This window comes from Pyrus communis, chromosome 2, assembly GCF_041283825.1.
Source record: "Pyrus communis isolate YQ-2024b chromosome 2, ASM4128382v1, whole genome shotgun sequence".
NCBI lineage: Eukaryota > Viridiplantae > Streptophyta > Magnoliopsida > Rosales > Rosaceae > Pyrus > Pyrus communis.
Genome location: NC_142566.1, coordinates 2,822,131 through 2,847,988, shown reverse-complemented (window position 1 = coordinate 2,847,988; position 25,858 = coordinate 2,822,131). Strand labels below are relative to the sequence as shown.

At 37.3% G+C, this 25,858-nt stretch overlaps 3 protein-coding genes across 8 annotated transcripts; 2 read left to right on the top strand and 1 right to left on the bottom strand.

Annotated features, from left to right (window-relative positions):
• The first annotated feature begins 1,289 nt into the window (after positions 1–1,289).
• Positions 1,290–9,585, top strand: LOC137747292 (retinoblastoma-related protein). Of its 4 annotated transcripts, none has more exons than XM_068487379.2 (19): positions 1,290–1,779; positions 2,233–2,362; positions 2,553–2,657; positions 2,803–2,945; positions 3,045–3,141; positions 3,263–3,309; positions 4,273–4,471; positions 4,721–4,787; positions 4,958–5,137; positions 5,270–5,463; positions 5,589–6,459; positions 6,634–6,796; positions 6,901–6,973; positions 7,175–7,348; positions 7,427–7,546; positions 7,623–7,770; positions 7,883–7,995; positions 9,022–9,137; positions 9,224–9,585. In XM_068487379.2, exons 2-19 carry the CDS (start codon positions 2,240–2,242, stop codon positions 9,372–9,374), a joined length of 3,084 nt encoding a protein of 1,027 aa, XP_068343480.1. In that variant the 5' UTR covers positions 1,290–1,779; positions 2,233–2,239; the 3' UTR covers positions 9,375–9,585. The 4 variants fall into 4 exon arrangements, with proteins under 4 accessions (XP_068343480.1, XP_068343478.1, XP_068343479.1 ...); XM_068487377.2 differs by having other exon boundaries at positions 1,292–1,779; positions 2,229–2,362; XM_068487378.2 differs by having other exon boundaries at positions 1,573–1,816; positions 2,229–2,362.
• Positions 9,586–11,612: 2,027 nt separating this feature from the next.
• LOC137748525 (sequence-specific DNA binding transcription factor ATNDX) lies at positions 11,613–19,278 on the top strand. Its single transcript, XM_068488691.2, has 18 exons — positions 11,613–11,845; positions 12,752–12,803; positions 13,164–13,292; positions 13,386–13,544; positions 14,183–14,266; positions 14,343–14,471; positions 14,707–14,925; positions 15,344–15,475; positions 15,615–15,710; positions 15,820–15,981; positions 16,295–16,586; positions 16,683–16,808; positions 16,892–16,961; positions 17,224–17,287; positions 17,372–17,437; positions 17,717–18,214; positions 18,326–18,360; positions 18,493–19,278. The coding sequence occupies exons 2-18, from the start codon at positions 12,762–12,764 to the stop codon at positions 19,022–19,024; spliced, it is 2,835 nt and encodes a 944-aa protein (XP_068344792.1). The 5' UTR covers positions 11,613–11,845; positions 12,752–12,761; the 3' UTR covers positions 19,025–19,278.
• A 547-nt stretch (positions 19,279–19,825) lies between these two features.
• LOC137748526 (uncharacterized) lies at positions 19,826–25,618 on the bottom strand. 3 transcript variants are annotated; one of them, XM_068488692.2, is made up of 5 exons: positions 25,578–25,618; positions 25,386–25,468; positions 23,201–23,793; positions 20,903–21,078; positions 19,826–20,750 (listed from the first exon to the last, which is right to left on the bottom strand). In XM_068488692.2, the coding sequence occupies exons 2-5, from the start codon at positions 25,405–25,407 to the stop codon at positions 20,297–20,299; spliced, it is 1,245 nt and encodes a 414-aa protein (XP_068344793.1). In that variant the 5' UTR covers positions 25,408–25,468; positions 25,578–25,618; the 3' UTR covers positions 19,826–20,296. The 3 variants fall into 3 exon arrangements, with proteins under 3 accessions (XP_068344793.1, XP_088537394.1, XP_088537391.1); XM_088681268.1 differs by having other exon boundaries at positions 25,605–25,618; XM_088681265.1 differs by having other exon boundaries at positions 23,201–23,790; positions 25,578–25,607.
• Between the last annotated feature and the right edge of the window lie 240 nt (positions 25,619–25,858).

Sequence of the window (25,858 nt, the reverse complement as noted above, 5' to 3'; positions counted from 1 at the left end):
TACTTTGTCTTCTTCATTTAGGTACATTAAATTCATTATAATACATTTCGGTGCATACATTTAGATACACACATTTCGGTACATACATTTTGATAAAAACATTTAGGTACATCAATTCAATATAATACATTTCTGTACTAACATTTCGGTGCATACATTTTGGTACACACATTTAGGTACATTAATTTAATATACTACATTTTGGTGCATATATTTCAGTTCATACATGTAACATCCCACATCGCCCAGGGGAGTGATCCTTAAATGTATATTCCCATCCCTACCTAGCACGAGGCCTTTTGGGAGCTCACTGGCTTCGGGTTCCGTAGGAACTCCGAAGTTAAGCGAGAAGGGGGCTAGAGCAATCCCATGATGGGTGACCCACTGGGAAGTTGCTCGTGAGTTCCCAAATACAAAACCGTGAGGGAATGGTAAGCCCAAAGCGGACAATATCGTGCTACGGTGGTGGAGCGGGCCTAGGAAGTGATCCGCCCCGGGCGGGGATGTGAAAATACATTTCGGTACTAATATTTAAATACATGAGTTTAATATAATACATTTCGATACATATATTTAGGTACATTAATTGAGTCTTTCAAGTTTGAAGAATGTTAAATATAATTAATAAATTAAAAAAAAACAAATTAAAATTTGTATATTAATAAATTTAAATATTTAATGGGAGACATTAAATAAAATGCATATTATTTATTTTGAATTAAGGACACATCAAGGGACTATAATCAATTTGTATTCTAACACTAGGTTTATTTTAAATTTCAATCTTCTTGAGGGATTAATGTTAAAAAATCCCATTTAAAAATTATAGATTTTCTCTAGGTTTCAAGGAATTAGATAATGTTATATGACGTAATTGTTGATAATCAAATTATTGCTTAAAATTTTTATGAACGTATTTATTTTTTATTAATAAAACATCACATAATTTACAAATAGAGTAATGTTTGCCGGAAAGGGATCCTCCTAATCTACCAAATCAGGAGATTCAGACCATTGAAATTTGATCCAACTGTTAAAGTTATTATAATTTTTAAAGTGAATTGTTATTTATAACTATTAAATTAAATTTAAATGACCCGAATTTCTTGATTTGTTGGATTAGAAGAAAGGGATCCGGAGAGGATCCACTTCCATGTTTGCCTAGCATTTTCCATATAAAAAATGCCGGCTGTTGAGTGGGCCCAAAAAAAAAAAAAAACGACATTGAGATGTTGGAAAGGGACCCGTCGGAAAGAAGACATAAACAAAGTGCGCCCCACCGCTCCCACACGTGGGCCGCGGGCCGCTTCGCTTTTACCGAGAGAGACGACGAGACTAAAATATCCCCCAACAGTCCTACCCTTCCGTCACCCGGGCCGTAACGGCAGAAACGCGAATCGTTACATTTCGCCCAGCGAATCTCGTCAGACGTAACGGTGAGAAATTTTGGCGGTAAAAAGCACCTAACCCTGATGACGTGTCCCATCGCCATTGGCCACGGATGTTTCGTATGTATGTATGTATGTGAGTCATGATGGGATGCTATGTTGTTTTTCCCGCGCTACCATATGCAGGGTTTCCCCAAAAAGAGGCCTAAAACCAAACGAATTTAGAGAGAGAGAAAGGAAGAGGAAGAGAGAGAGAGAGAGAGAAAGAGTTCCAGAATCACAGAGAGAGAGAGAGAGAGAGAGAGCCTCCGCTTAACAGAACGCCGTTGTTTTGCTTAACATTGGCAGATCTGCTGCTCTCCGAGAGCTCCGACAAAGGGATCAGATATAGGTAGATCTCTGCGGGTTTCGCTTCGGAATAAAAATTCGTATGCTTTTTTTCTTACTTTAATTTCTTTTTAAAGCTGCAATTTTTTGGATTTTATTTTTCATTTTTGTCATGCTTTTTCTGCTTGTTGATGGACTGTTCTACGAAGTAGATTTTTTTTTTGTTTTTTTAATTTTATTTTAAAGCTTAATGGTCTGTTCTACGAAGTAGATTTAGTGAATTTTTGGAGCGAAAGTTTGTTCGAGTGACTGAAGAGATCAATTACAGCGGTTGGTAAACGTACAGTGAGAATTGGTGTTCTGAGTTTTGAAACTTTTCTTTCTTTTTTGGGTATAAATCTCGGGATTTTGGGGGTTTTTTAAGTAGTTTGTTTTTGGCAATTCAAATTCTTGCATCTTCAAATCTTCAATTTTGTTTTGTACTTTTGTAATTTTAATTTTGGTTTGGTTCAGCTAGGGTGTAGATGAGTCCACCTGCTATGGTGAAGATGGAAGATACTAAGCCTGAAGTTTCAGCTTCCAACAATTCAAATTCCGAGAGCAGCGATTCAGGGCCCGTCCAAGATCGATTTACTGATTTGTGCAAGGTTGCCACTTTTTCCCCCCTTTTGATTGTGATCGAATTTATCGTCTTGTTCTTTCTTGTAGTAGATGGCATTTTGGTTGTAAAGTTTAGTTTACAAACTGTTCTTCTATTTACTTTTCGAATTTCTGTTTTGTTTCTGTTGTCGTTTCTTGATTTTAGTTTCTGTGTATTTATATGGTTTCTGACTACAGAATGTATTGTCGTTGGACAAGAACTCTTACACACAAGCTGCGAAACTGTTCAAAGAAACCAAACATCTGTTAATATCAAATGCGTCAGCTATTGGCAACGGAACAGTATGTATTGGTTTTTTTCGTTCTGTTGTCATATTAATAAGTTACGGTGAAATAAGGTCTGAGGTGATATCTTATAGGATCCTTTTGCTGGAATATTTGTTTTGCTCTGGTTTTGGTTTTAACCTAAATGCATTTCTTTGTGCAGCCTGAAGAAGCAGAACGGATCTGGTTTGCCTTTGTTTTGTACTCTGTGAAAACATTGAGCAACAAGAATTCGGATAATTCTCAGAAGAGCTCCGATGATAATGGATTTTCTCTCTTCCAAATTTTGAGAGCTACGAAGCTGAAGTATGTTGTTTGCCAATCTGTTTTCTTTCCTTTAGCTTATAATTAGCTGCTCATGAATTCTTGTCATCTAATTTTCTTCTTTTTGGGGTTGTTTTATAGCATTGTAGATTTTTTCAAGGAGCTTCCTCAGTTTGTTATTAAGGCTGGTTCAATTTTGAGTAATATTTATGGCGTAGATTGGGAAAACAAACTTGAGGTATTAATTTGTCAGAGATAGTTTATGCTTTGAAATTAGCCGTGTTTTTATGTCTTTCAACGTTCTGTTTTCTTATACTTACTTGATCCTTTGCTCATGATTTGAGTTCTGAATTTGTCAGGCAAAAGAGCTGCAGGCAAATTTTGTGTACTTGAGCCTGTTAAGCAAGTGAGTTACTTTCTTTTGCGCCATTATGCCTGATATTAATATTATCTGATGGTTTTAGAATTTTTCCTCATTCGCTTAAAAGTTTCCCTTATGTTTTGGGAGCTATCTGTAGTTAGGATGAAACTAAGTAAGCAGTGGTACATGTCTGTTGAGGTCAGATTTTGAAATTGTTGGTAGTGGCTTGACGTTGAAAGATGTTTATCAGGCTGTAATGGGAATGGTTGGCAGGGGTGCTAGGGCTTGGAATAGATTAATTAATGTTTGATTACAAAAAGAAAGAGAAGAGGTTGACTAAATAGCTATAATTTGTTGGATCTCAACCTTATCTTGTATTGAAAATCCTTCTTCTTTAGTATGTTAAAAGAAAACCTGGCGATGTTATGTTGTGAAATAATATGCTTGTATTAAAGAAAAATATGCCAAAGCAGTGTTTCTAATGAATCTTTAGGATAGCTGAGTACATGGCTGAAACCTATTGTACATCATTAAACACCCCATTGGTGATTGTATAAGCGTATGAGCACCCCCTTTAATCTGTGCAGTTTCATGAATATTAATGGAGTACACTGAAATCACTAAGCACCTGCATGGGTGGTTTTCCTTGCTCACCCATCTAAATGTTACAAGGTCATTGTACAGCTGTGCAGTCTGGAAATCCCTTTCTTTTTTATTTTCATGATTTGCACTGACCTTTAGTAGAAAATAACATTATATGACTAAAAACTTTCCTTAGTTTGATTACCATTTAAATCAGACTAGCTAGATTGTTAATCGCATTGAGATGATCCAAACCTTGTATGGGTGACTATATTTGGTATTGCATCACTTTATGTGGAGATTATGCTGGATGTTTCATTGTATGCGTAACAAATATGCTTTTTGTACTTTGTTCAGACACAATTTTTATTTATTTGAGAGGTTTTAATCTAGTAGAGTCCTATACTAAAAATTTAATGCTTCAAGGTACTACAAACGTGCGTATCGGGAGTTATTCTTGACAAGTGATACAAATGCCAATAAGCAGTCAGCTGTTGCCGGTGGAACTGGTTATGTGTCAGAGTATCATCGTTTTGGATGGTTGCTGTTTTTGGCCCTTCGTGTACACGTATTCAGCCGGTTTAAAGACCTGGTGACTTGCACAAACGGCTTGGTTGCAATTTTGGTCAGTTGCATTTCTGCATTACTTTTGTTAGTTTGTGGTACTAGGATCCCAATCAGTTACTTGAAGTATCCTGCATGATATGAAATTAATAGATTTTCAATTTACAGTAAACAAGAAATAGGTTCCTAGAAGTGTGAAAAGTGTATATACATATATATTATGTAATATTTCTACCCATATACATATCTCCTTTTTGGCTTCCTACTTGAACATGTAGGTTTTCTTACTGCTCAGTTTTCCTTTTTACAGGGAATTTTAATAATTCACGTCCCTGTTCGCTTCAGAAAGTTCAGCATCCATGATTCAACACGCTTTGGTAATATTTTCACCACTTTGTATATAATGATTTCCCTTTCATTTTCAAGGAGGGATATTCAATTTTTGAAACTTACTTCTGCTTTTGATCATTTCCTTGTTGTGTTTCCTCTTTCTTCTTTTTCAATTTTGGCATTCTATCGGATCTGATTTGATTAGTGTCTAATTCAGCAAGGAAAGGCAACAAAGGTGTGGACCTGCTTGCAAGTCTTTGCAACACTTATTACACCTCAGACGATGAGTTGAGAATAACAATGGAAATGGCTAATGGTTTAATAGCAGATATTTTGAAGAAGAAGCCCGTTTCGGCGTCTGATTGTAAAACTGAAAATCTAGAGAATATGGATCCAGGTTTGTATCAAAAGTTTCTGCTATATACAATGATTTGATTCAAAACTCAAAAGAATATGGTTTGCATGAAATTTTCTGCTATGCTCTTTTGTCATTTATCAATAATTCTGAGATATGATGCTGTGAATGCAGATGGTTTGACGTACTTTGAAGGTCTCATGGAGGAACCATCTTTGTCGTCCAGTTTAGATATTCTAGAAAAAAATTACGATGATGCAATTCGGAATAAGGGTGAAGTTGATGAGAGAGTCTTCATCAACGAGGACGATAGCTTACTTGGTTCAGGGAGCTTTTCAGGAGGATCCATGAGTGTAGCTGGTGTGAAGGTATGCTTTTAATAAATTCCACTATTCAGGACCATACATGTGTTATTTTAAATTCTTTTTTCCCCATTGCTTTCACTTTTGTGTAGAGGAGTTTGTTGATAGTTTCATTTATTCTATTATGCTAGAGGAAATTTGATTCCATAGCTTCCCCAACAAAGACAATTATAAGTCCACTCTCTCCCCATCGCTCTCCTGCATCTCATGTGAATGGTGGTGCTAATTCAAAGATGGTGGCTACACCTGTGAGCACTGCAATGACAACTGCAAAGTGGCTTCGGACCTTTATTTCTCCGCTTCCGTCAAAACCCTCAGCTGAGCTCGAGGGGTTCCTGGCATCGTGTGATAGGGATGTTACTACTGATGTGATACGCAGGGCACAAATTATATTGGAGGCCATATTTCTAGATAGTGCCCTGGGAGAGCGATGCATAACTGGTAGCCTGCAAGGTGCAAACCTCATGGACAACATCTGGCAGGAGCAACGAAGATTGGAAGCACTCAAACTTTATTATAGAGTTTTGGAAGCAATGTGTAGGGCAGAGGCTCAAGTACTGCATGCAACTAATTTGACCTCCTTATTAACCAATGAGAGGTTTCACAGATGCATGTTAGCCTGCTCTGCAGAGTTAGTCCTGGCAACACATAAGACTGTCACAATGTTGTTTCCAGCAGTATTAGAGAGGACCGGTATTACCGCTTTTGATCTTAGCAAGGTGATAGAGAGTTTCATTAGACATGAGGAATCTCTCCCAAGAGAATTAAGAAGACATCTGAATTCATTGGAAGAACGACTTTTGGAAAGCATGGTATGGGAGAAGGGTTCCTCGATGTATAATTCTTTAACTGTTGCAAGACCTGCTCTCTCAGCAGAAATAAATCGTCTCGGGTTATTAGCAGAGCCCATGCCATCTTTGGATGCAATTGCCATGAATATTAACTTCCCTTGTGGAGGGTTGCCTCCAGTACCTTCTTTACAGAAGCATGAGACTTCACTAGGTATTTATTTCACATGTATATATATATATATATCTTCTCGAATGAAGTTGTAGTTTTGTCCTTCATTTTTATGTGGGTTAGTGTTCGTACATGGAAATGGATTTATATCCACTTGGTGGTTGATGATATAGTGATGTGCTGAAGTGGTGATTTGATATTTTCATTGTTTTTCAGGTCAGAATGGGGATATCAGGTCTCCAAAGAGATCCTGCACAGACTATAGGAGTATATTGCTGGAGCGGAATTCCTTTACATCTCCTGTGAAGGATCGTCTTCTGGCCTTAAGTAACCTTAAGTCAAAGCTGCCACCACCTCCTTTACAATCTGCATTTGCCAGGTATGCCTCCAGTCCCTGGAACTAATAGATCCAATTTCTTGTAGCAACTTACTGCTTCATTTGTTCTCTTAATTGTAATATAATTCTGATATTCATGTGTGCAGTCCAACACGACCAAATCCAGGAGGTGGAGGGGAAACATGTGCAGAAACTGGAATCAGTATTTTCTTTAGCAAGGTGCGAGGCAGTCCAAGAATTTAGTTCTCTATTTATTTTTCCTGTAAATAATTGTAGAAAGTCTTCCTGATTGGAGAGGATTTGTGTTGTAGACTGTAGTTTATACTAATAACAGTTTATTAGGCATGTTTAACCACATGACCTCATAACTCTGCCTTATCAGGATTTATCCTCTTCTTAACCATAAATTTCTTTATCTAGATAAACAAGCTGGCGGCAGTCAGAATCAATGGTATGGTTGAAAGAATGCAACTGTCTCAGATAAGAGAGAATGTTTATCGTCTCTTTCAACAAATACTAGTTCAGCGGACATCTCTCTTTTTCAACCGCCATATTGATCAGATTATCCTTTGTTGTTTTTATGGAGTTTCAAAGGTGTGATATTACTTTCAACAGTTTTATGCAATGCTGTGAAATAATCTTCTTTTCTTACTCACGGTTTTCTGGTTGCAGATTTCTCAACTAAATCTGACATTTAGGGAAATCATATACAACTACAGAAAGCAACCACAATGTAAACCGGAAGTTTTTCGAGGCGTGTTTGTTGAGTGGCCTTCACCACGCCGTAATGGGGTACGATGCCTAATATTTACTCTATCACTGTTAGTTTTCTGGATAAATCCCAACCTTTCTTATGTTTTGGTTACAGAGACCCGCACAGGAACACGTGGATATCATAACATTTTACAATGAAATATTCATACCTTCTGTGAAGACCCTGCTAGTTGAGCTCGGACCTGCTGTTACAGCAACTACAAGAGCTAACGTGGTTCCTGAAGTTAACAACAATAATGATGGTATGTGTTTGTTAAAACGTATGTGTAACTGCCTAATGTATTTCCTGTTTCTTTTGGGATAATCATGTCTACCACTCCCTAATAAGCTCATCTTGTTTTACTGGCCAATTAGCTCCATGCCCTGGATCACCTAAAGTATCTACTTTTCCTAGTCTTCCTGATATGTCTCCAAAGAAAGTTTCTGCAGTGCACAATGTTTACGTCTCTCCATTGCGATCATCTAAGGTACTTGTTTAGTTTTCCAGAGTCGTGGGAATTCCATTTTTCTTTTTCACACACGTCGCCTCATAAAATAAAAGAGGTCATCTTTCATGTTCAACGCAAAGTTATGGTAACTTGTTCAATACGTTTTAATCTGCAACTTATTTAACATAACTAGTTTTATATTACTGGAATTTTGAATCTCAAGTCTTTGATGGGTCAACATTGCAGTTCTATTATGCCCTTTTTTGGTGAACATTTGATGTGTCAGCCTCTTATTCTTTTCGTTTGTGAAACCTCAAAGCCCATTGGCCTTAACACAAGTCCATGAGATACAAACTGGTTATATAAATTTATTAAGGGAAAAGTCTAGTATGTTGTTTTTGGCTCAAAGTGTTCTGTGTATTTCTTAGGACTTCGCTATATATTGCATGTGTGAATTCTCACTTTGAGCATACTTTATGAGCATCTGGCTCTAAGTCTCAGGACTCTCAATTTGGCCAAGGGATTGTTCAGTTTCGTTTTTCCACTTCGGATGCAATATAGAGACAGATTGAAGTGATGCAAGTGAAATCATGTCAATATTTTGTTGATTCCATTCTTTTCATTGTCATACCATTTGTATATATCAGATGTACATCAACTATCTGCATCTCAGTGAAAGTATAGTCTCATTTATGTTTTCATTAGGCTACTAAGGTCTGTCTATCTACCAAGTATGCAATATAAGGTCAACATTTTATTTCAAGAGTTCCGGGATACTGTATGCGTATTTCATGGACCATGTTGCTTGACTGAGCTAATGGTTCTATGTGACATGGTAGCCAATCGTTTAACTCAGGCAAATATGTACTGTTAGCTGAAGATACTATCACGTCTATCCTTTGGCTAGTCTTCAAGACTCTTGGGATCATGATAGTGTAGTAATGTTGAGATTCTCTCAATGTATTTGCATTATGTTTAATTAATTTCTGCAAAGAAATCAATTATAGGTTTCAAGTCTGAATCTGATTCCGAACGTCTGTGAATCTGATTCTGAACTGTTCACAGATGGATGCTTTGATATCACATAGCTCAAAAAGCTATTATGCTTGTGTTGGGGAGAGTACTCATGCTTATCAGAGCCCTTCGAAAGATCTCACTGCCATCAACAACCGCTTGAACGGGTATGCTTTTAGTTTATGAATGAGACTAACCAAGGTAAATTGTCACTAAATAATGGTTCCTCTGATGCATTAATTTCCCTTTTCAGTACCCGAAAGCTCAGAGGCACTCTCAACTTCGACAACGTTGATGTAGGCTTGGTCAGTGATTCTATGGTGGCCAGCAGCCTGTACCTTCAAAATGGGAGTTGTGCATCCTCACCCGGTGCCCCAGTGAAAACTGAGCAACCTGACTCATAATCCAACGGCTGTATAGTTTTCCTCTTCGTAAATCTAGTCCTGTGATTCTTCGTAGTTATTTTATGCATTTTCCGTTTATGACACAGGGTTCTGAATGAGCGGCCGGAGTTACGGAGAATGGCCGCCACAGGCTCCCTTACTTTCCCATGTACTGATGATACATGTTAGGTAGGTTTGCTAATTTGAATAAAAGTTTTGTTTCTCTTGTTTTCTTCATGGCCTTTTAACGTTTCAAGTAATTGTATCGCCATTCTTCTGTTGAATATGAGTTCGCGTGAACGTGAGTGTCGTCAGATATATCCATACTGGATGTCCCAATACTCACTCGAAACACCCCGAATACTTATCTGATACTTCAAGTCCGTATTCATTGATGTATTTCTTTTTGGCAACATTTGAACTTTGGAGATACCCGTGTGCAAACGATTGACACACATCCTGAAAAACAATGTATTTAATCATGTGTTTTAAAGTTCTTGCAACAGAGTAAACGTGGGTGTAATTGTATTGGCCAAATCACTTTCTCGTAAACTCAATCATGACCATAACCCAATTATTCTGAACACTTTGTTTTTATTTTGGTTGGAAATGATGGTAATGGATTAAGTCAAATTACATACAAGGTTTGGTCAACGAACATAATAAATAGTCTTACTTTTTGGGTGGTCAGAAAGAACCAAGATTTCAGAATTTTAGTTACTAACTACAAAGCAGACTACTTCCGCTCCACGCATAAGTCACAACTCAATTATTCCATAAAATGATCATTAAAATTGTAATTGCAATAGTTTTAAAACCTAGCACCCGCAAATATTATTAAGGGGGTTTTTTTTTTTTTTTTTTTAATCACAAATGGTCTTTGAAATTCATCTACACTTTCAAGATGGTCCATGAAATTGAAAGTTGATCAATATAGTTTTTGAAAATAGGTGTCACAAATCAATGTGGTCATTTTGTTACAATTCTATAAAAAATTATGTTATATACTGATGTGGCACATAAATAGGTCTCATAAGATTTAGGAATTTTTATCACAATGGTCCTTGAAATTGACCCACACTATCAAGATATTATTGAAATTGAAAATCGATCAATGTAATTCCTGAAAATAGGTATCACAGATTAATGTGGTCCCTCTGTCACATTTCTATCAAAAGTTCTATTATGTGCTGATGTGGGTATACTAATTTAGCAATTAACTAAAAAATTTGTCAAAATACCTTTTGCCCAATGAAATATATCAAGGCAGAGCTTGCCGTTTTTCGCATCAACAAGATCATCGAGGGAGCGCACAACAAACTCTTCGAGATTAAGGTCGTGAGGTTGTCGATTGCCCAAATGTTAACGGTGATGTCACATCAATCGTCGCCTGTTCAAGTTACCACCAAAGGTGGTCTCGATCCTCGTCCAATATCAAAGAGTGTAAAAATGGGTGTCTTTAGAATTTGTTTTTCAGAGAAGAGATGACAGAGGCTACCATAGATGGAGGTAAAGGAGCGTGCGTTGGGATCAAAGGTGATTGTGTGACTGAGTTTTTGGGTTTACAACATTTTTAATTAGTTATTGAATTATTAAACTTATTTCTAATTTAATTAGATTTGTGCAACTTATTTATGTGCCACATCATCACATAACATAATTTTTTATAGAATTGTGACAGAAATATCACATTGACTTGAGTCACTTATTTCTAGAACTACATTGTTTAATTTTTAATTTCATAGTCCATCTTAATGTTGTCTGTCAATTTTAAAGACCGTTTGTGGTAAATATATTTATTTTAATACAAGTTTCATATAAAAATAATGGAAAGGGATCCTCTCCGGATCCCTTCCTCCTAATCCATCAAATCAGATGATTCGCTCTATTGAAATTTGATCAAACGGTTACAAACAGAGGCTCACTTTAAAAGTTCTAATAACTTTAATTTTTGAATCAAATTTTAATAGTCCGAATCATCTGATTTGGTGGATTCGAGAAAGAATTCGAAAATGATCAATTTCAAAAAATAATGGTCAGGTGCTCTGTAGTGGTTGTAGATGACTACTTTTTCAGGAAATCTTTGTTATTTTGCTACTCTTTATCTCGTCTCTCGAGAAAAGAGAATCCAAAGGTTACTGTCCCCCATCAGGCCCAGCCCATTTTTTTTGGGCTAAATAAAATATTAAATATAGGTAATATTAACAAAGGCCCATCCCAATAAAAAAATAAAATAAAAAAACTAGTGATGGTAAAAAAATTAGTGATAGAGACCACTGCGCCCGCCTTGTCTCTTTTTAGTTTCTACGCTCAGAATTCAGCGACTACAACTTTCCAGTTCTTCTTCTACTACGTTTCACCGCTTCTCAGCCTGTCAGCCAGCGGCGCACTCGCTCAACAGCCAGACAGCCACCGCCGACTTCTTCCAGCCAGTCGGAAGCAGCAGCACGGAGCCACTCCCCAGGTCGACAACACGCTGCAGATGCACCCAGGTATCTATTTTTTCTTAGTTTTTTATTTTTATTCTTTCTGATGTAAGAATTAGGTTTTAATATTCCTTAATCGATATCATAATTAATTTCGAAAAATCAAATTTGAAATTGGGGTGTTTTAGTATGAAATTCAGTTTTAGGGTTAGGAATTAGGAACTATTGTAGGAGTGCTTATTATTTAACTTGGAATTAGAAATTATGGATTTCGATTTGGTCTTATGTTAGTTAATAATTTAGTCGTATTTCAAAGTTCACATGCTAAGTTCATGAATCCTAATGACTTTGCATTTGATCACTAGGTTAGTGTGGTGGTGTGATTCTCTATATTGAAAAAGAATTTGCTGATGGAATTGATACGGATTTGGTGATTGATGCTTTTGATGCTTTGAAGATGAGGAGGGCAGCATTTAAATAGTTTTACATTGTATAACATTGCGCTTTTGTTTGTTATATTGATATTTTGTTCGTGAGTTCGTTATCTTTTTATTGTTTCGGTTGTTTTTTTATGTATAGATATGCATTTTGAGGGGTAACGGCCGTAAGGCATCTGTGTCCCCCTGACTAGGTGTATCTTTTTTTGTTTATTAATAAAATTTACTCGTACTGTTGAGTTTTCCTTAAAGTCTTGAATTAGGTTTGCAACCTCTGAAATTTATGAAAACAACTTATATTGTTCCAAAATTTTAGCAATGCTCTCCGTTGAGGTAAGCAAAAAGTTAGCTTAAAATCCTGCCCACCTGAGTTTCAAATCTTGGTTACGCCAAATATAATGTGCGGTATGTTTATGTGCATTCAAACACATTCACAAGCTTAATCTGACGGATTCTTGGAGGTTGCATCGGTAAAATTTCACTCCATTGAGCATGAATGTTCTTATATTTCCTTTTTTTCCCTTATTGTGCGTAGGTTTTGTAGAATGAGACATGCTAAGGAAGAAGCGTCATGTAGTGCTACACAAGTAAGGTTCTCAACTACTAATAGTTGACTCTGAATAATTTATTTATTTATTTATTTTCTTTTTGTGGTTATCTGTTCATTAGGGATCCAGATATTCACATTGTCTTGTATGCCCTGGATTTGTAATCCAAGTGGCCTATTATTAATCCAATAGTTCTAATGGATTTTTTTTTAGTTTTTTTATCAAACCCTAAGCAAGATGGAAGAATCTTGAGATTTCTAATAGACCACTAGAGTTAAGAAGCAAGGATAGCCTGGAAAAGGAGAGGACACGAATTTGTTAATTAGGCAACCAATTAGTCTGTTCTTTCCAAATTCAGTCTGTTTGCATGAATAAGTATTATTTTATTTGCATGGACAGGTTATTGACTTAGTTTCAGCAGTGAAGGAGTTACATGGGATTAACTCTCAGGAACTTAATAAATTACCGAGGGACTCTGAAAGTTTTACTGTTCAGTATGTTACTGAAAAAGGATCAATTTCAAAAAAGGTCAGAAATTATACTGTTAGTATTTTCATACCATGCCTTTGTATCCTGACCTTTCTATAGATGTGTCATTTCTAAAATCTTGTTATTTTTCAGATTGATGTGGAAAAACTTGCGGGCTTTCTTCCGCTGCACCTTATTGCAGTGCTTATGTCATCTGACAGAGATGAAGCTCTGTTCAAATACCTATCATGCGGTATCAGGCTTTTGCACTCCTTGTGTGATCTAGCACCTCGACATGCCAAACTTGAACAGGTTGATTGTAGTACTTTTGATCCAAGTTTTATTCTCTTTCTGTTTTATTGTCCGCATTTCCTTTTTTACGATGTACGCATAAAAGAATTGTGTAGTATGCTTATTCAATTCTGATGCAGCGATGTGAAACTTCATATAATCTGTAGCATTAGGCAAACATTCAATAAGAAATCTTCACTCTTTTCTATAAGCAAAGTTGACATCTTCACTCTTTTCTATATGCAATGTCGTGGCTGATGATTATTTTTGTAAGTTAGTGTAAGGGTGGGGTAATTTAATGTCCACGTATAAAGGATTGCCAGTAGCTTCTCTGACTTTACGTAAAACAAAAATGTACTTGTCATTTCGAGTAATAGGGTATGCTGTAGTTATAAATTATAATGTAACTCCATAAATGTTTCCAGAACTGATGAACTTTGGTGTTTGAAGCACTTAGAACCTTTTTCTTAATGGAGGCACACAAATGTGATATTAATAGTTTTCTGGGTAGTTGCATAAACTTTCATCCTCTCATTCCAGTCCTTTTAATGAAATTTTGTTTGAAGTCTGATTGCTTCATTTCTATCTTTCAAACAGTTTGAAAACTCTTCTGGAAATAAGATATGACAATGAGACAACAATATCATTCATGGTTTCAGGTTCTGCTGGATGATGTAAAAGTGTCAGAGCAGCTGCTTGACCTGGTGTTTTATATACTAATTGTTTTTGGTGGTTATGAACAGGTTCTCCCTAATCCTTACCTTTAAGATTTAATACCCTTTCCCTTTATCTCTACTGAGACTTGCTTTCTTGATGCAGAAAAATCATAATTTTGGTATGGCACCCCTGATGCAATCTGCACTGGTTGCATGCAGTCTACATTTACTAACCGTTTGTATATCTTCGCAATGGCAAGATCTTGTTCAAGTATTGCTTGCACATCCTAAGGTAACATTAGCTTTAAGTGATTCTTTCAAGCGTCTATTCATAGAAACGGTGTTTAATTGGAAATTTTATAAGCTCTTCTTATAGCCATATATTTCATGGTCATGGGATTATTCTGCAGTCTTCTGTGTTTGTGTTTTTTGTTGTAGTGGTAGTAGTTGTGGTCGTCATATTTATTTTTCCAGTTATTCTTGTGCTACAGATTGATCTTGCTGATTGTAAAATTTGTCTGCTACAGGTTGATGTGTTTATGGATGCAGCTTTTGGAGCAGTTTGTGTTTCCATGAAGTTTCTTAAGATCAAGTTGTCAGCTCAACAGGATGATTTCTGTACAAAATCAAGTTTGACTAGTGAGCAAATAGTTCACTTTCTGTGCCAGCAATGCGAAGCCTCTTTACAGTTTCTTCAATTGCTGTGCCAACAAAAGTTGTTTCGGGAACGATTACTCAGGAATAAGGTTTCTAAACAAGATCTCTCTGTTCTTAAAGTTTGGAGAAAAATGTTTCGCTGGAACAATCTTGATTCTGTTGTCTGTAAGTTTGTAGTATAAGGGGGAAAGAAAAACAAGTGAAAACAGGTGAGTCTTGTCAAAACTGAAAGCAGACGATTCCTGAGAAGATGATACCAGACACTCTGTTAACTGAACTTGTACGTAGACTAGTTAGGGCCGGTACTGAAGAGGGAGAAATGGAGAATTCAGTATTGCAATAATGAGATAAAGTTGAAGAGTATTAGAATATATCAGGAATTCCATAGACGACAGTCTTGAATGGGTGCTATTAAAGATTAAGGGTTTGGGCTTTACGCTATTTCGTTGTAAACCCAATGATATGGAATTGTATTTGAGTAAGTAGTCTGTTTCTGGATTTGCACAGGAACTATGTGGAAAAGGCGGTGTTCTGTTTCTGGCTCAAGCCATCTTGAAGCTAAATGCCGTGCCTCAGTTTGCGACATCTGCAAGAGTTGTGGCTGCTGTATCTAGGCTCAAGGCTAAAATACTTTCAATGGTGAGTCTTAGTTATGAAAATCTGTCTTTAAATATTCTCAGGACTTTTATTCTGATTTAAAATCTAGGACAGCTTATTATTGAATGTATACCCATGTGCAAAATCCTAACTAAACCAGTCACTGCTATCCTTGTTGCAGCTATTGAGCCTTAGTGAAGCAGAAAGTATGTCTTACCTGGATGAAGTTTCCAGCTCGCCAGCAAGCTTGGATTTGGCAAAGTCTGTTGTATTGGAGGTTAGTGTTTGTTCCATCTTATGAATTCTCAGGAACGTTGGTTTTGATCAGCCAGAACATTTTTTTAATTTTCTAGCTGCTTGCTGTTAATTGAGTAGTTTTGATGCAGGTTCTTGAGGTAATGAAGACTGCTTTTGGAAAAGACCCCAGATCTTTTGCTGCATTTCCTGATAGAAGTTACCCGGTGGGGCTTTTGCAACTCAATGCAATGCGCCTAGCCGATATATTTTCCGATGATTCAAATTTCCGATCCTACATGACACATTACTTTGTAAGCTATAATCATCTCTCTCTCGTCTGGGTTTACTTTTGTTATCCTCTTACACAGTAATGCTTTGCTTCTATTTATTTATTTTTCACTCTTATTGTACCATCATTGTGCTTCGGTATTCTCTAACATTTGGAGAAGCTAAAATTTCTTATGTCATTACAAACCATTGCATTATCCGCATAATTTTGATACATCTAGTGTGCTTGCATCATACGTTTGTATTTTTTTGAGGAACCTCGTATCGTGCATTTGTATTAAATAGCTTCTAATCAATGAAAATTTGTTTTACTATGCCTTTTGTATGTCCCTCCAGACTAAAGTGATCACTGCAATATTTTTGCTCCCACATGGAGATTTTGTATCCTGTTGGTGTTCTTCTGAACTCCCTTTAAAGGAAGAAGATGGCAGTATTGAGTATGACTCATTTGCAACAGCTGGATGGGTTTTGGATGTATCCTCATCAGTTGACCAACTAAATGCAACAAGTTTAGAATTTCCTGTTACTCCCAGTATTGTGACTCAGGCTTCTTATTCACATCAGAGAACAGCCTTATTTGTGAAAATAATTGCAAATCTCCATTGTTTCATTCCCACCGTCTGTGAAGGTGGTTCTTGATTTTGTAATTCTTCATAATAACTTCAACTGGTACATGTCATTGTTTTGTTGTCATACTAATGGAGTTCTCTATTTTAATTTACAGAACAGGAGAGGAACCACTTTGTTAACAAATTTCTGGAGTACTTGCAAATGGATTTATTGAACACATTGCCCGGATTTTCCCTTGCTTCTGATACTCCTAAAGCTGCAACTGTTTGCAGAAATCTACGTAATAATGATCCCTGAATAATCTTTCTGTAAAACATAATTGCAGAAGTAAATCCCTTCCTTACAAGTAAATTCTGTGTGTAGGTTCGTTGCTAAGTCATGCCGAATCATTAATTCCCAATTTTTTGAATGAGGAGGACGTACAGCTCCTAAGGTGATTTACTCTCAACCGTGCTTCATTTTCGTAGCCTCTTAATCCATTATTAATGCTAGAATTTGACCTCACCCTGTTAAGATCGTCTTCGCACGCAGTGCTGGCAATGGTCTTGTAGTTGTATAATGGGCTTTACATGGAATCTACTTGATAGATGTTACAATGATTAAATAGAGATTAGTATATGCTTTATCTATCACTTTTATAATTCAGTACGCTAGTTATGTAGCATCGCTTATTTTTATTCATACTTACATGTTAGGGTTTTCTCTAAGCAATTACAATCGTTAATCACTTCGGCTGAATTTGAAGAAACCCGAGTTCAGGTAAAACTTTTATTTCTAGAAATTGTTCCTATTCGCTTTACCCCTTACATATGTTTGAATGTTTCCAAACAATGATGCTGGCAGGCAAAGAAACACGAGGAGTCAATGTATAGAGATAAATTCGCTAAACTCAACATCAGTGATCATCAGGTAGGTAGCCTGAAAATGCTGGTAGTTATACTTGCATTGTGTGGCCACATTCTTCAATTTTTACTTCGGTATGCTCCACGAGCACAATTAAAATTTAACAAGAGACTCGTAGCACTGGGGAGACAAACGGATTATTATCTTTAAAATAGGCATTAATAGTCACTGTTACATGCTTTATTCAATATTTTAAGAGAAATATATTGGCCAGTGGAGTTTGCTAACAGTGATGTAGTTATTTCTCAACATAGTGACCTGAAAGTAAAGTTTGATTCCTGGTAGGAGGCTCAGAGTACTGGAGGATGCTCGCCGCCATTATTGAGTAAACAACCTTCTAATCTTAATAACAGAAGTGCTAACCTTGAGGAAATGTCTGAGAATTCTGATTTTCAAGATGCGGACCAAGTTGATGTCAAGGAAGACAAAGGTTTATCCGGGAATGCATCTGGACGTTTTAGGGTGTATGAAAGAGAAGCTCATAATGTTGAAACGAGTGGTTCAGACACAAGCTCAACAAGAGGAAAAAATGCTGTTGATCAGATGGAAAACAGTGAATTTCCAAAGTCGAGTGCACACGTGAAGGAAAGTGGATATGGGGGAACCCCAGACGATGAAAAGGTTGAAACTCTTCCGTCTGAGGAAAAGCAGCGGAGAAAACGGAAACGAACAATAATGAATGATATGCAGGTGGAACTTGTTGAGAGAGCCCTATTGGATGAACCTGATATGCAGCGAAATGCAGCCTCAGTACAATCATGGGCTGAGAAATTAAGTTTTCATGTAAGTCGATACTTCAAACTTTATAAATAACGTATGATGTATTTATTCACAATATATCAACAACAATACCAAACCTCATGTGACGAAGAAATGTACTATTGTGTTATCCAGGGTTCCGAGGTTACATGCGCACAGCTAAAAAATTGGTAAGCCATCCTCATTTTTGATGAATTTGTTTTCCCCATGGCATTGCTTAAAACTACTTTTAGTATCCTAATGCTGTTAATATTTTGATGGGTTTGCTTGTTATGAAAACAATCATTGTTTTGTGTCCGCAGGTTAAACAATCGAAAAGCCAGGCTAGCCCGCACAGCTAAGGATGTTCGTGCGACACCAGAGGCTGACAATGCTTTGCCAGAAAGGCAAGCTGGGCGAGGACAAAGGTCCAACGTGTCCCCCGATAGTCCTGGTGGAGATGCTTCCACCCAACAAAATGCGAGGAGAGATCCTCAAATCATGTTGAGACCTGGTATTGGAGAGGTAGCCGAGAATAACGTGGTAGAAACAGTTGGCAGTTCTGCAGATTTTGCACAGTGCAAGCAAGGTGACTCTGTTGTGCTGGTAGGTGCAAATAGAGAGCAGATCGGAATAGGAAAGGTGTTTCAGGTGCGCGGCCAATGGTACGGTAGGAACTTGGAAGAGCTGAGGGCGTATGTCGTGGATGTTAAAGACCTTAAAGCTAGAAGATCAACAAGGCTTCCGCACCCGTCTATGGCCACCGGCGTTTCATTTGAGGAGGCAGAAACAAAGATTGGCGTGATGAGAGTGTTGTGGGATTCGAACATGACTTTCTTATATCGTCCTCAATGAGTTATGTGCAAGTGAAAGGTTAAATCCCCTCGGCCTCAGTAGAACTAGAAGTCCCCTCTCTTAACTGCAAACTTGTTATCGTACCTTCTTGTAATTAGATTTCGAAATTTTCTAGCTTTGAAAAAGTTTTAATTTAGAAATAAACGCTTCAAACTCAATAGTTTAGAAATAAACCAAAATGTCTTGAATCTTGATAACGGGGGATGTATTTCACAACGAAGAATTAATTAGAGCATGACAAGCTTGTTGAGCAACGTCTGAACATCTGAACCGTTCGAACAAGGGTATACAACTCCCTTTCCGTTCGAGCAGTTGAAATAAAACCCAGTAAATTTTATCTCTACATGGGTTTAAATAAAATTTCCCTTACAAGTCTCATGAGATTTAAGCCAAGTTAGTAAGAAATATGCTACAAAACGCAGATAGCGGGGATTAGAAACTCCCTCCGTAAACATTATTGCGAAGGCACGTGCGAGAAATTTGCAAACCCCCCTATTTGAAAAGAGTCATTTACAAATATCTCACACAACTGTGTAATGCTCTAGAAGGGCTTTCCCAAATCCTAATCCCCTTTATCTAACTTTTTATGGACCATTCCTTGCTACTTAACTTCAATTCCCTTAAAATTATAAAATCCGTTATCCAAACAGACTTGCAAAACATAAAGAATGGTCCTTTGCGCAAATTAAATATGCGTTTGTTTGTTGCCTGGGGATGATTTGGTTTCACAACACACAGAGCCATGCCAACCGAACATCGAGCAATCGAAAACCGCAACGAAATAAGAACAAGCAAGCAAACTGGGACATCAACTCTACTGAGATTCCCATTAGAAATTTGCATCAGAAAACCCAAAGTGTCCCCTATTTCATAAGTTTATTTAAGATAATTTGGCAATGCCCTTTTGACCTCTCAGGCATGCATGCACAAGCAATATCACCACCTAAAATCACTACCCAAATTCACTCCCAAATAGCTCTCCTGTCTGTCAACACCAAAGTCAGCTTTACAGGTTCAAGCTCTCTCCCTTTTTGGAGTACTTAAATATTTGGCAGAAGCATAATTTTAAGCAATTTGAGCCGACTAAATGCGCCATATTTCACTTCCGCACAAAGACAATCCCTACTTCCGTCCTTTCTCTTTTTTACCCCTTTTCAGTCGTCTTTTTTTTCTTTTTTTTCTTTTTTTTTTTTTTTTTTTATACAGAAGAATTTTTGAAAAAGCACATAGGATAAGATCTCGAAAGATCAGGAATTTCTTTCTTACTTTCGATTATGCAGATGCCCACTCGAAGTAATGGCAACGGGATCCTCTGGTGGCGGTCCAGTTTCCGCAGCCAAAGAAGAAGCTCCCTTGCTTTGGCCCTGGCTTGCGGACCATACCTCTGCTGCTCTTCACCCCACAGAAACATAATGGGTGATGATAATGGAATACGGGAACACCCATCTCCTTCAGTTTCAGAGGGTGGTGTGGTGGTGACATGTGCTCGGGGGATTGCTTCATTGTCATAGGACGGTCAGCAGTCTGCCAGACCAGTGAGTTTGTGATTGCAAATTTGAAACCCCTGCACATGAGAAGAGAAAGCAGGCGAGCGGTGTTTTTGGCATCATCCAGGCCACAGTGAGGACGGCCCTGCCATGCCAAGCCTGCCATTTGAACTGCGTCCTTCAAGTTGCACCTAGCACCACCGAAAACCTCACAGAAAGGGACCTTTAAGTTGATCCATCTATCAAGAGAAAATCAACACGCAAACGTGAGACCATATTCTGATGTGTTTTCCGTACATATTAAACTCATAATAAAAATTATTTAAAACGTATTCTTATATTCACTACACAACTCCAATGAACACTAGTTTCTTTTATCTGCATTTCTTACCGGTTAAAATACGGAGGCTTTCGAATTTTCTTGAATCGACATTCGGATTCCAACATGACCCGACAGTCCCAGTTTGACCATGTCACAACAGCAAAGTTGGTGTTTTTTATTCCCTTCTTCTCAAGCCATTTGTCATGCCTTAGGAGGGCCTCGCTTAAGGTAACTCCTCTATCCACCTGCCAATACCCATATTCATCATCAGTAAATTTTGAGGATCATAGTAAAGGAAGAAGAGAAACACTAATAACACAATTTTACGAAATAAAGTTGCAAATTCCCTTCCATCACATACAGTACTCTAAGAATGTGGTGAGCTCTGGAGACTTAGATGGTTCTAAATAAGTACCCACAAAACATGCCATTACAACAAGAAAAACAAATTAAAATATAAAGGCCTCGTTTGGTATAGAGGATTGGATTGGAATGGAGAACCCTTTAAATGTATTTTGAAGGTAGCGGATAATTACGGCCATGCATCGATATTGTCCCCACCTTAACCACCTAGGCCCAATCCCTTGGCTGATATCAAGCCCAATGGACCTCAAGTGTGGGTTTTATCTCAAAAGGCCTCGGTGCAATTAGAAGTGGAACACCTAAATTTAAACCTTAGATTATTGTTGTCCTTCTTGGATGTGGGACTCTCTTCCCACCCATCTTGGCTTGTATCGAGCCAGCCTTTCGCACCAACAAACTTCTCCCTTCTAATCCTGGGGAGGATTGGAAATGATAACATTTCTTCTTGAGTAATCTTTCTCCTACCCCCAAGTTGGCCACAAACCTTACATTTCTTCTTTCAGCATGCCTTGAAAATAGTGACTTATCCTTTCCAATCCAATCCTTTGTACCAAACACGGCCATAGTTTCATACAAAACTCACTTTCCAAATCAAAGCCACAAAATGCTTAGCAGTCTTTGAAAGGGAGAAACATAACAAATCTTCAAAATTAACAACATGAAATCATTTATCTATTACTGTTTTATAAATGGACACCCAGGCAACCTTGAACATGAGAATGACAAAATGTGCTTTACTACCACAGGTCTTAATGGCACACAAACACAATCCAGAATTACCATATGCTGTATAGTATCATATAAAAATGTTAGAATGGTCTAACAAGGAATTCACTTTTCTCCAACCACTGTAACACTTCAGAACTATTGCAAATCACATCCAGGTCATCACCAAATCCACTTTCTAACATAAGCATCAGAGGGTAAAAAAATAGAGAACATTTAGGTCCACCCAAGCAAGGGATAAACAATGTCCCTTAGCCAAAGATTAATTAACCATGTCCCGATAAAAGAATAACCTTCTATATAGTGAATTAGATTATAGTACTGTAGTACAGTCACCTACCAAAGGCCCCCAACCTAGAAGAGTAATCCCAATAGTAACAGAAAATGCAGCTAACCCTACATGTCTTGTTATAGTGAAAAGAAAAGAAATCTTCAGCTTGAGACGAAAATCAGGGAGAAGAAAGATAGAATACTTCTTAGAGCCGTCTATCCAGCTTTTTGGGTAGAAAACCACTTTAATACCGAGTGATAGATTTTAAGTGTGCTTGGTTGTTAAAAAAACTCATTTTGTAGAACAGTGCTACAGCATCAATTGCGAACTCAATCTACCCTTCATACCAATTACTCCATTTCAGTCCCCTTTGATGCTGTATCTATAGACACATGTGGGCAAGTACATTGAAGCTTTAAGATACAAGCATGGTCGCAAAATCTTCCATGCAGCCACAATGAGAACTACTATATATTCTATGATTCATGAATTACATAGTCCACCTCTTATATAATATTTGACCTAATTCAATCCAAGCTGATTGTATAAAATTTATCTTCACAGTGACCATAGGATTCAAAGTAATCAGCAGTTTATAATCATCCAAATTCTTCCAGAATTGAACTATACTAAATAGCAAAGTCATGCTGTGCCAATAGCATATAAGATGTATAAAGAGCAGGAGCAGGATTATAGCTTATGAAAGTACCTACCCCAACGAAGGTGCATATTAAGGAAAAAATAAAATATTTACTATTATTGACAACTTTACAGTTGACAATGCTAATTGAACCAATAAAAATCCACAAATTACTCAACCAACATTCCTATCTTTAACAGTTGCAAATATAACATTGATGTAAAACATATGATGGACCCGTAAGATGTTTCACCTGAACGTATCATGTCAGATAATTAGGATAATGTCACTGAATACAGCCTCTAAGAAGTCTACACAGTATTTTGTTCCTATGGATAAATAAGGGCAGGCTCAGTTCAGGACAAACCTGAATTTGCTGGATTCCTGTCAGATCCTTACAGAACTCACTCAAGAGTTGGTTGCATGTTGGTCTCACATAAGTCTGAAAACATGCTTCCAGTTGGCCTGTCATGCTACTCACTATCACAGATGGAAACTCGATTATCTCTTGAGGATGGGGATTTCTATCCTTATCGCAGGTAGCCTCAAAGTCTATTACCACAAAATACTGAAAGTCTTGGAACTGGAAGTCATTTGGGTAACTTTGAGCAAACATATTGAATGGAACATAATGAAATCGATTTTCCATGGGAAAGGGATAAAACTGGCTCTCAAAAGCATTCATCTGGTACTGTTGCACCTTTTGAGAGTCATTATGGAAAGTTGACCAGTATCCAAAATCATGATGGTAGGTAGGTTTGTTGTAACATCCAGTTGGAGGTTCAAGAAATTCGCTGCCCAATGGACAGTCTGATTCAGGAACATCCCCAACTGGATGATTACTAGTTTCATCTTTAAGATCTGGAAATCCTTCAATGGGATTCCCATTACACTTGAGGTTGTACGGGAATCCCTTGTGGAGGCATTTTAGGGAAGCCTCGCAGGTCCTTTCCATATCTTCTGCAACAGGAAAGAAAGAAAATGAGACGAAACACAAACCCATGTCAATGGATAACTGGCATAAACCACCGCAGATCAAACAACAAAGAATAGACAAGAGTTTAAAGTGTTTGCAGAACAACATGCAGTATTGCAACCAAATTAAAGCAACTATAACTTTACAGATCACATTTTTTGTGTACTTTAGTAGAAACAATGTACAACTCCAAGAAAAAGAGGTTTAAGATGCAAATGGTTAATTGGCCACCAACCATCATCAACATCCAAGAACACAAGGTCCAATCTTTCAGAATGAGGAGAAACCTACTCTACTGGGTTCAGAGTCCTCTTCAAAGGTCAAATATTTAAATTTCGATCAAATTGTAACATGTAAAGCTGCTAAACTGAAAGAACAACTTTTACTAATATCCTAAACAAATGAGACGAAAGCAAGCAACATAAGTTGCAGTGCGGAGGAGAACAACTAGGTTTTGTGAAACTTCCATCAACTTTCAATGTCTAAAAAACAGACAAGAATAAAAGAGGCAGGAAAGAGAAAGGAGAACTTCATCTCTCAGGATACCTAGCTTTTTCTTTTTTGCTCTTTATTATTTGCTATTTACACCTACACTCAGTATAGAATTTCTGGCCAGGTACACTGCCACAGAAGGAATTGGGTCGAGGGAAGAGCTGGGTTGCTACAGAGACCGGCAAAGGGTATGTCCTAATTGAAAAAAATGAATAACACAAAGAAAAATAGTTTCAGCATCAATTGCACTCATTTCTATTTGTCTTCTTTTTTCAATTATTAGTACACAAGCTTCAAGGGGTCAATGAATTTCCAAGCCACTATGTAGTCATCGGTTATACTAAACCTCATTATTTCATAAGAAAATCTAATACACTAAAATACCAAAAAATTAATTGGTGGGTTTCTCTCAAAGAAAGTACAACTGCGATGGAACCTTGATCACAAAAAAATTCTCCCCCCATTGGACTTACACATAGCAACTGAATTGTACAATTACAACTAAAATTGAAGGAACCTACCCCTAAAAGTTTTTTCCCGATCATTTTGTATGTTTAGATAAGATGAAGAAGATGTGGGTTAGGCCAACGGTCAGGGCAGTGAATCTGTCACTAGCATGGTTGTCAACAAAAAAGAGGGCAAGATGAAAGTTTCATTGCTGTCTGAATTTAAAACAAACCGATCAGCATTGGCATCTCAATTCAAAACTAGAAACATCACGGCGACAATATGCTACGACATTCATCCCCCTATAAATTCAGAGGCTACAATTCTAAACACTCCCAACAACCCAGAACACCATACCCCATTATCAAAAGACTTCTACTTTACCCCAATTGCATCCAGTCAACCTAAATTAAATCATACAACACCAACCAAACTGCTCCCAAACACTCCAAAAACACAAAAAAGATTTAAAGCCCACCAGAAAAACAAATTAATTATACCATAATTCTCCATCAAAATTCAATTCGACAAGCACAAAGTTCACAATGAGAATTGAAGCAGTAACTGTGAGATCAAATTTCTTAAAAAAATCAAAAGTTCAATCGAATTTCCCACTAAAAAAATTGTAAAATCGAACCTGTTTGTTCAAGGGCCATCATGATCTTGTGTGTAGTTGAGATCCACCAGCAAGTACATCAGATCTTCGCCTGCAATTCCCACCTACACCAATCCAAAATAACCCCCCAAAAAAAATTATCCAAATTAAACCCAAAATTAAATTATCCAAATTAAGCCAAAAATTAAATAAAAATCTAGAGAGAGAAAGTACCTGGTTGGATTAGAGAGAGAAAAGTACCTGGTCTCATACGTAGTTTTGAAGATGAAAAGTATTGGGGAGATGATTGGGGCCCACGTATAAACTGCCACGTGTTATGCTGCGGATGTGGGTCCGGAAGAGGTTCTTAAGGATCTCTCTATCATAATCGTTAATCGTATATCGTGCGATTAATTTTCGTTAGATAAAATTTATGTTTAATTTTAAATTAAAAAGATAAATAATTTATGACTACACGGTATATGATGAATGATTAAGATGTGGAAATCTGTAAA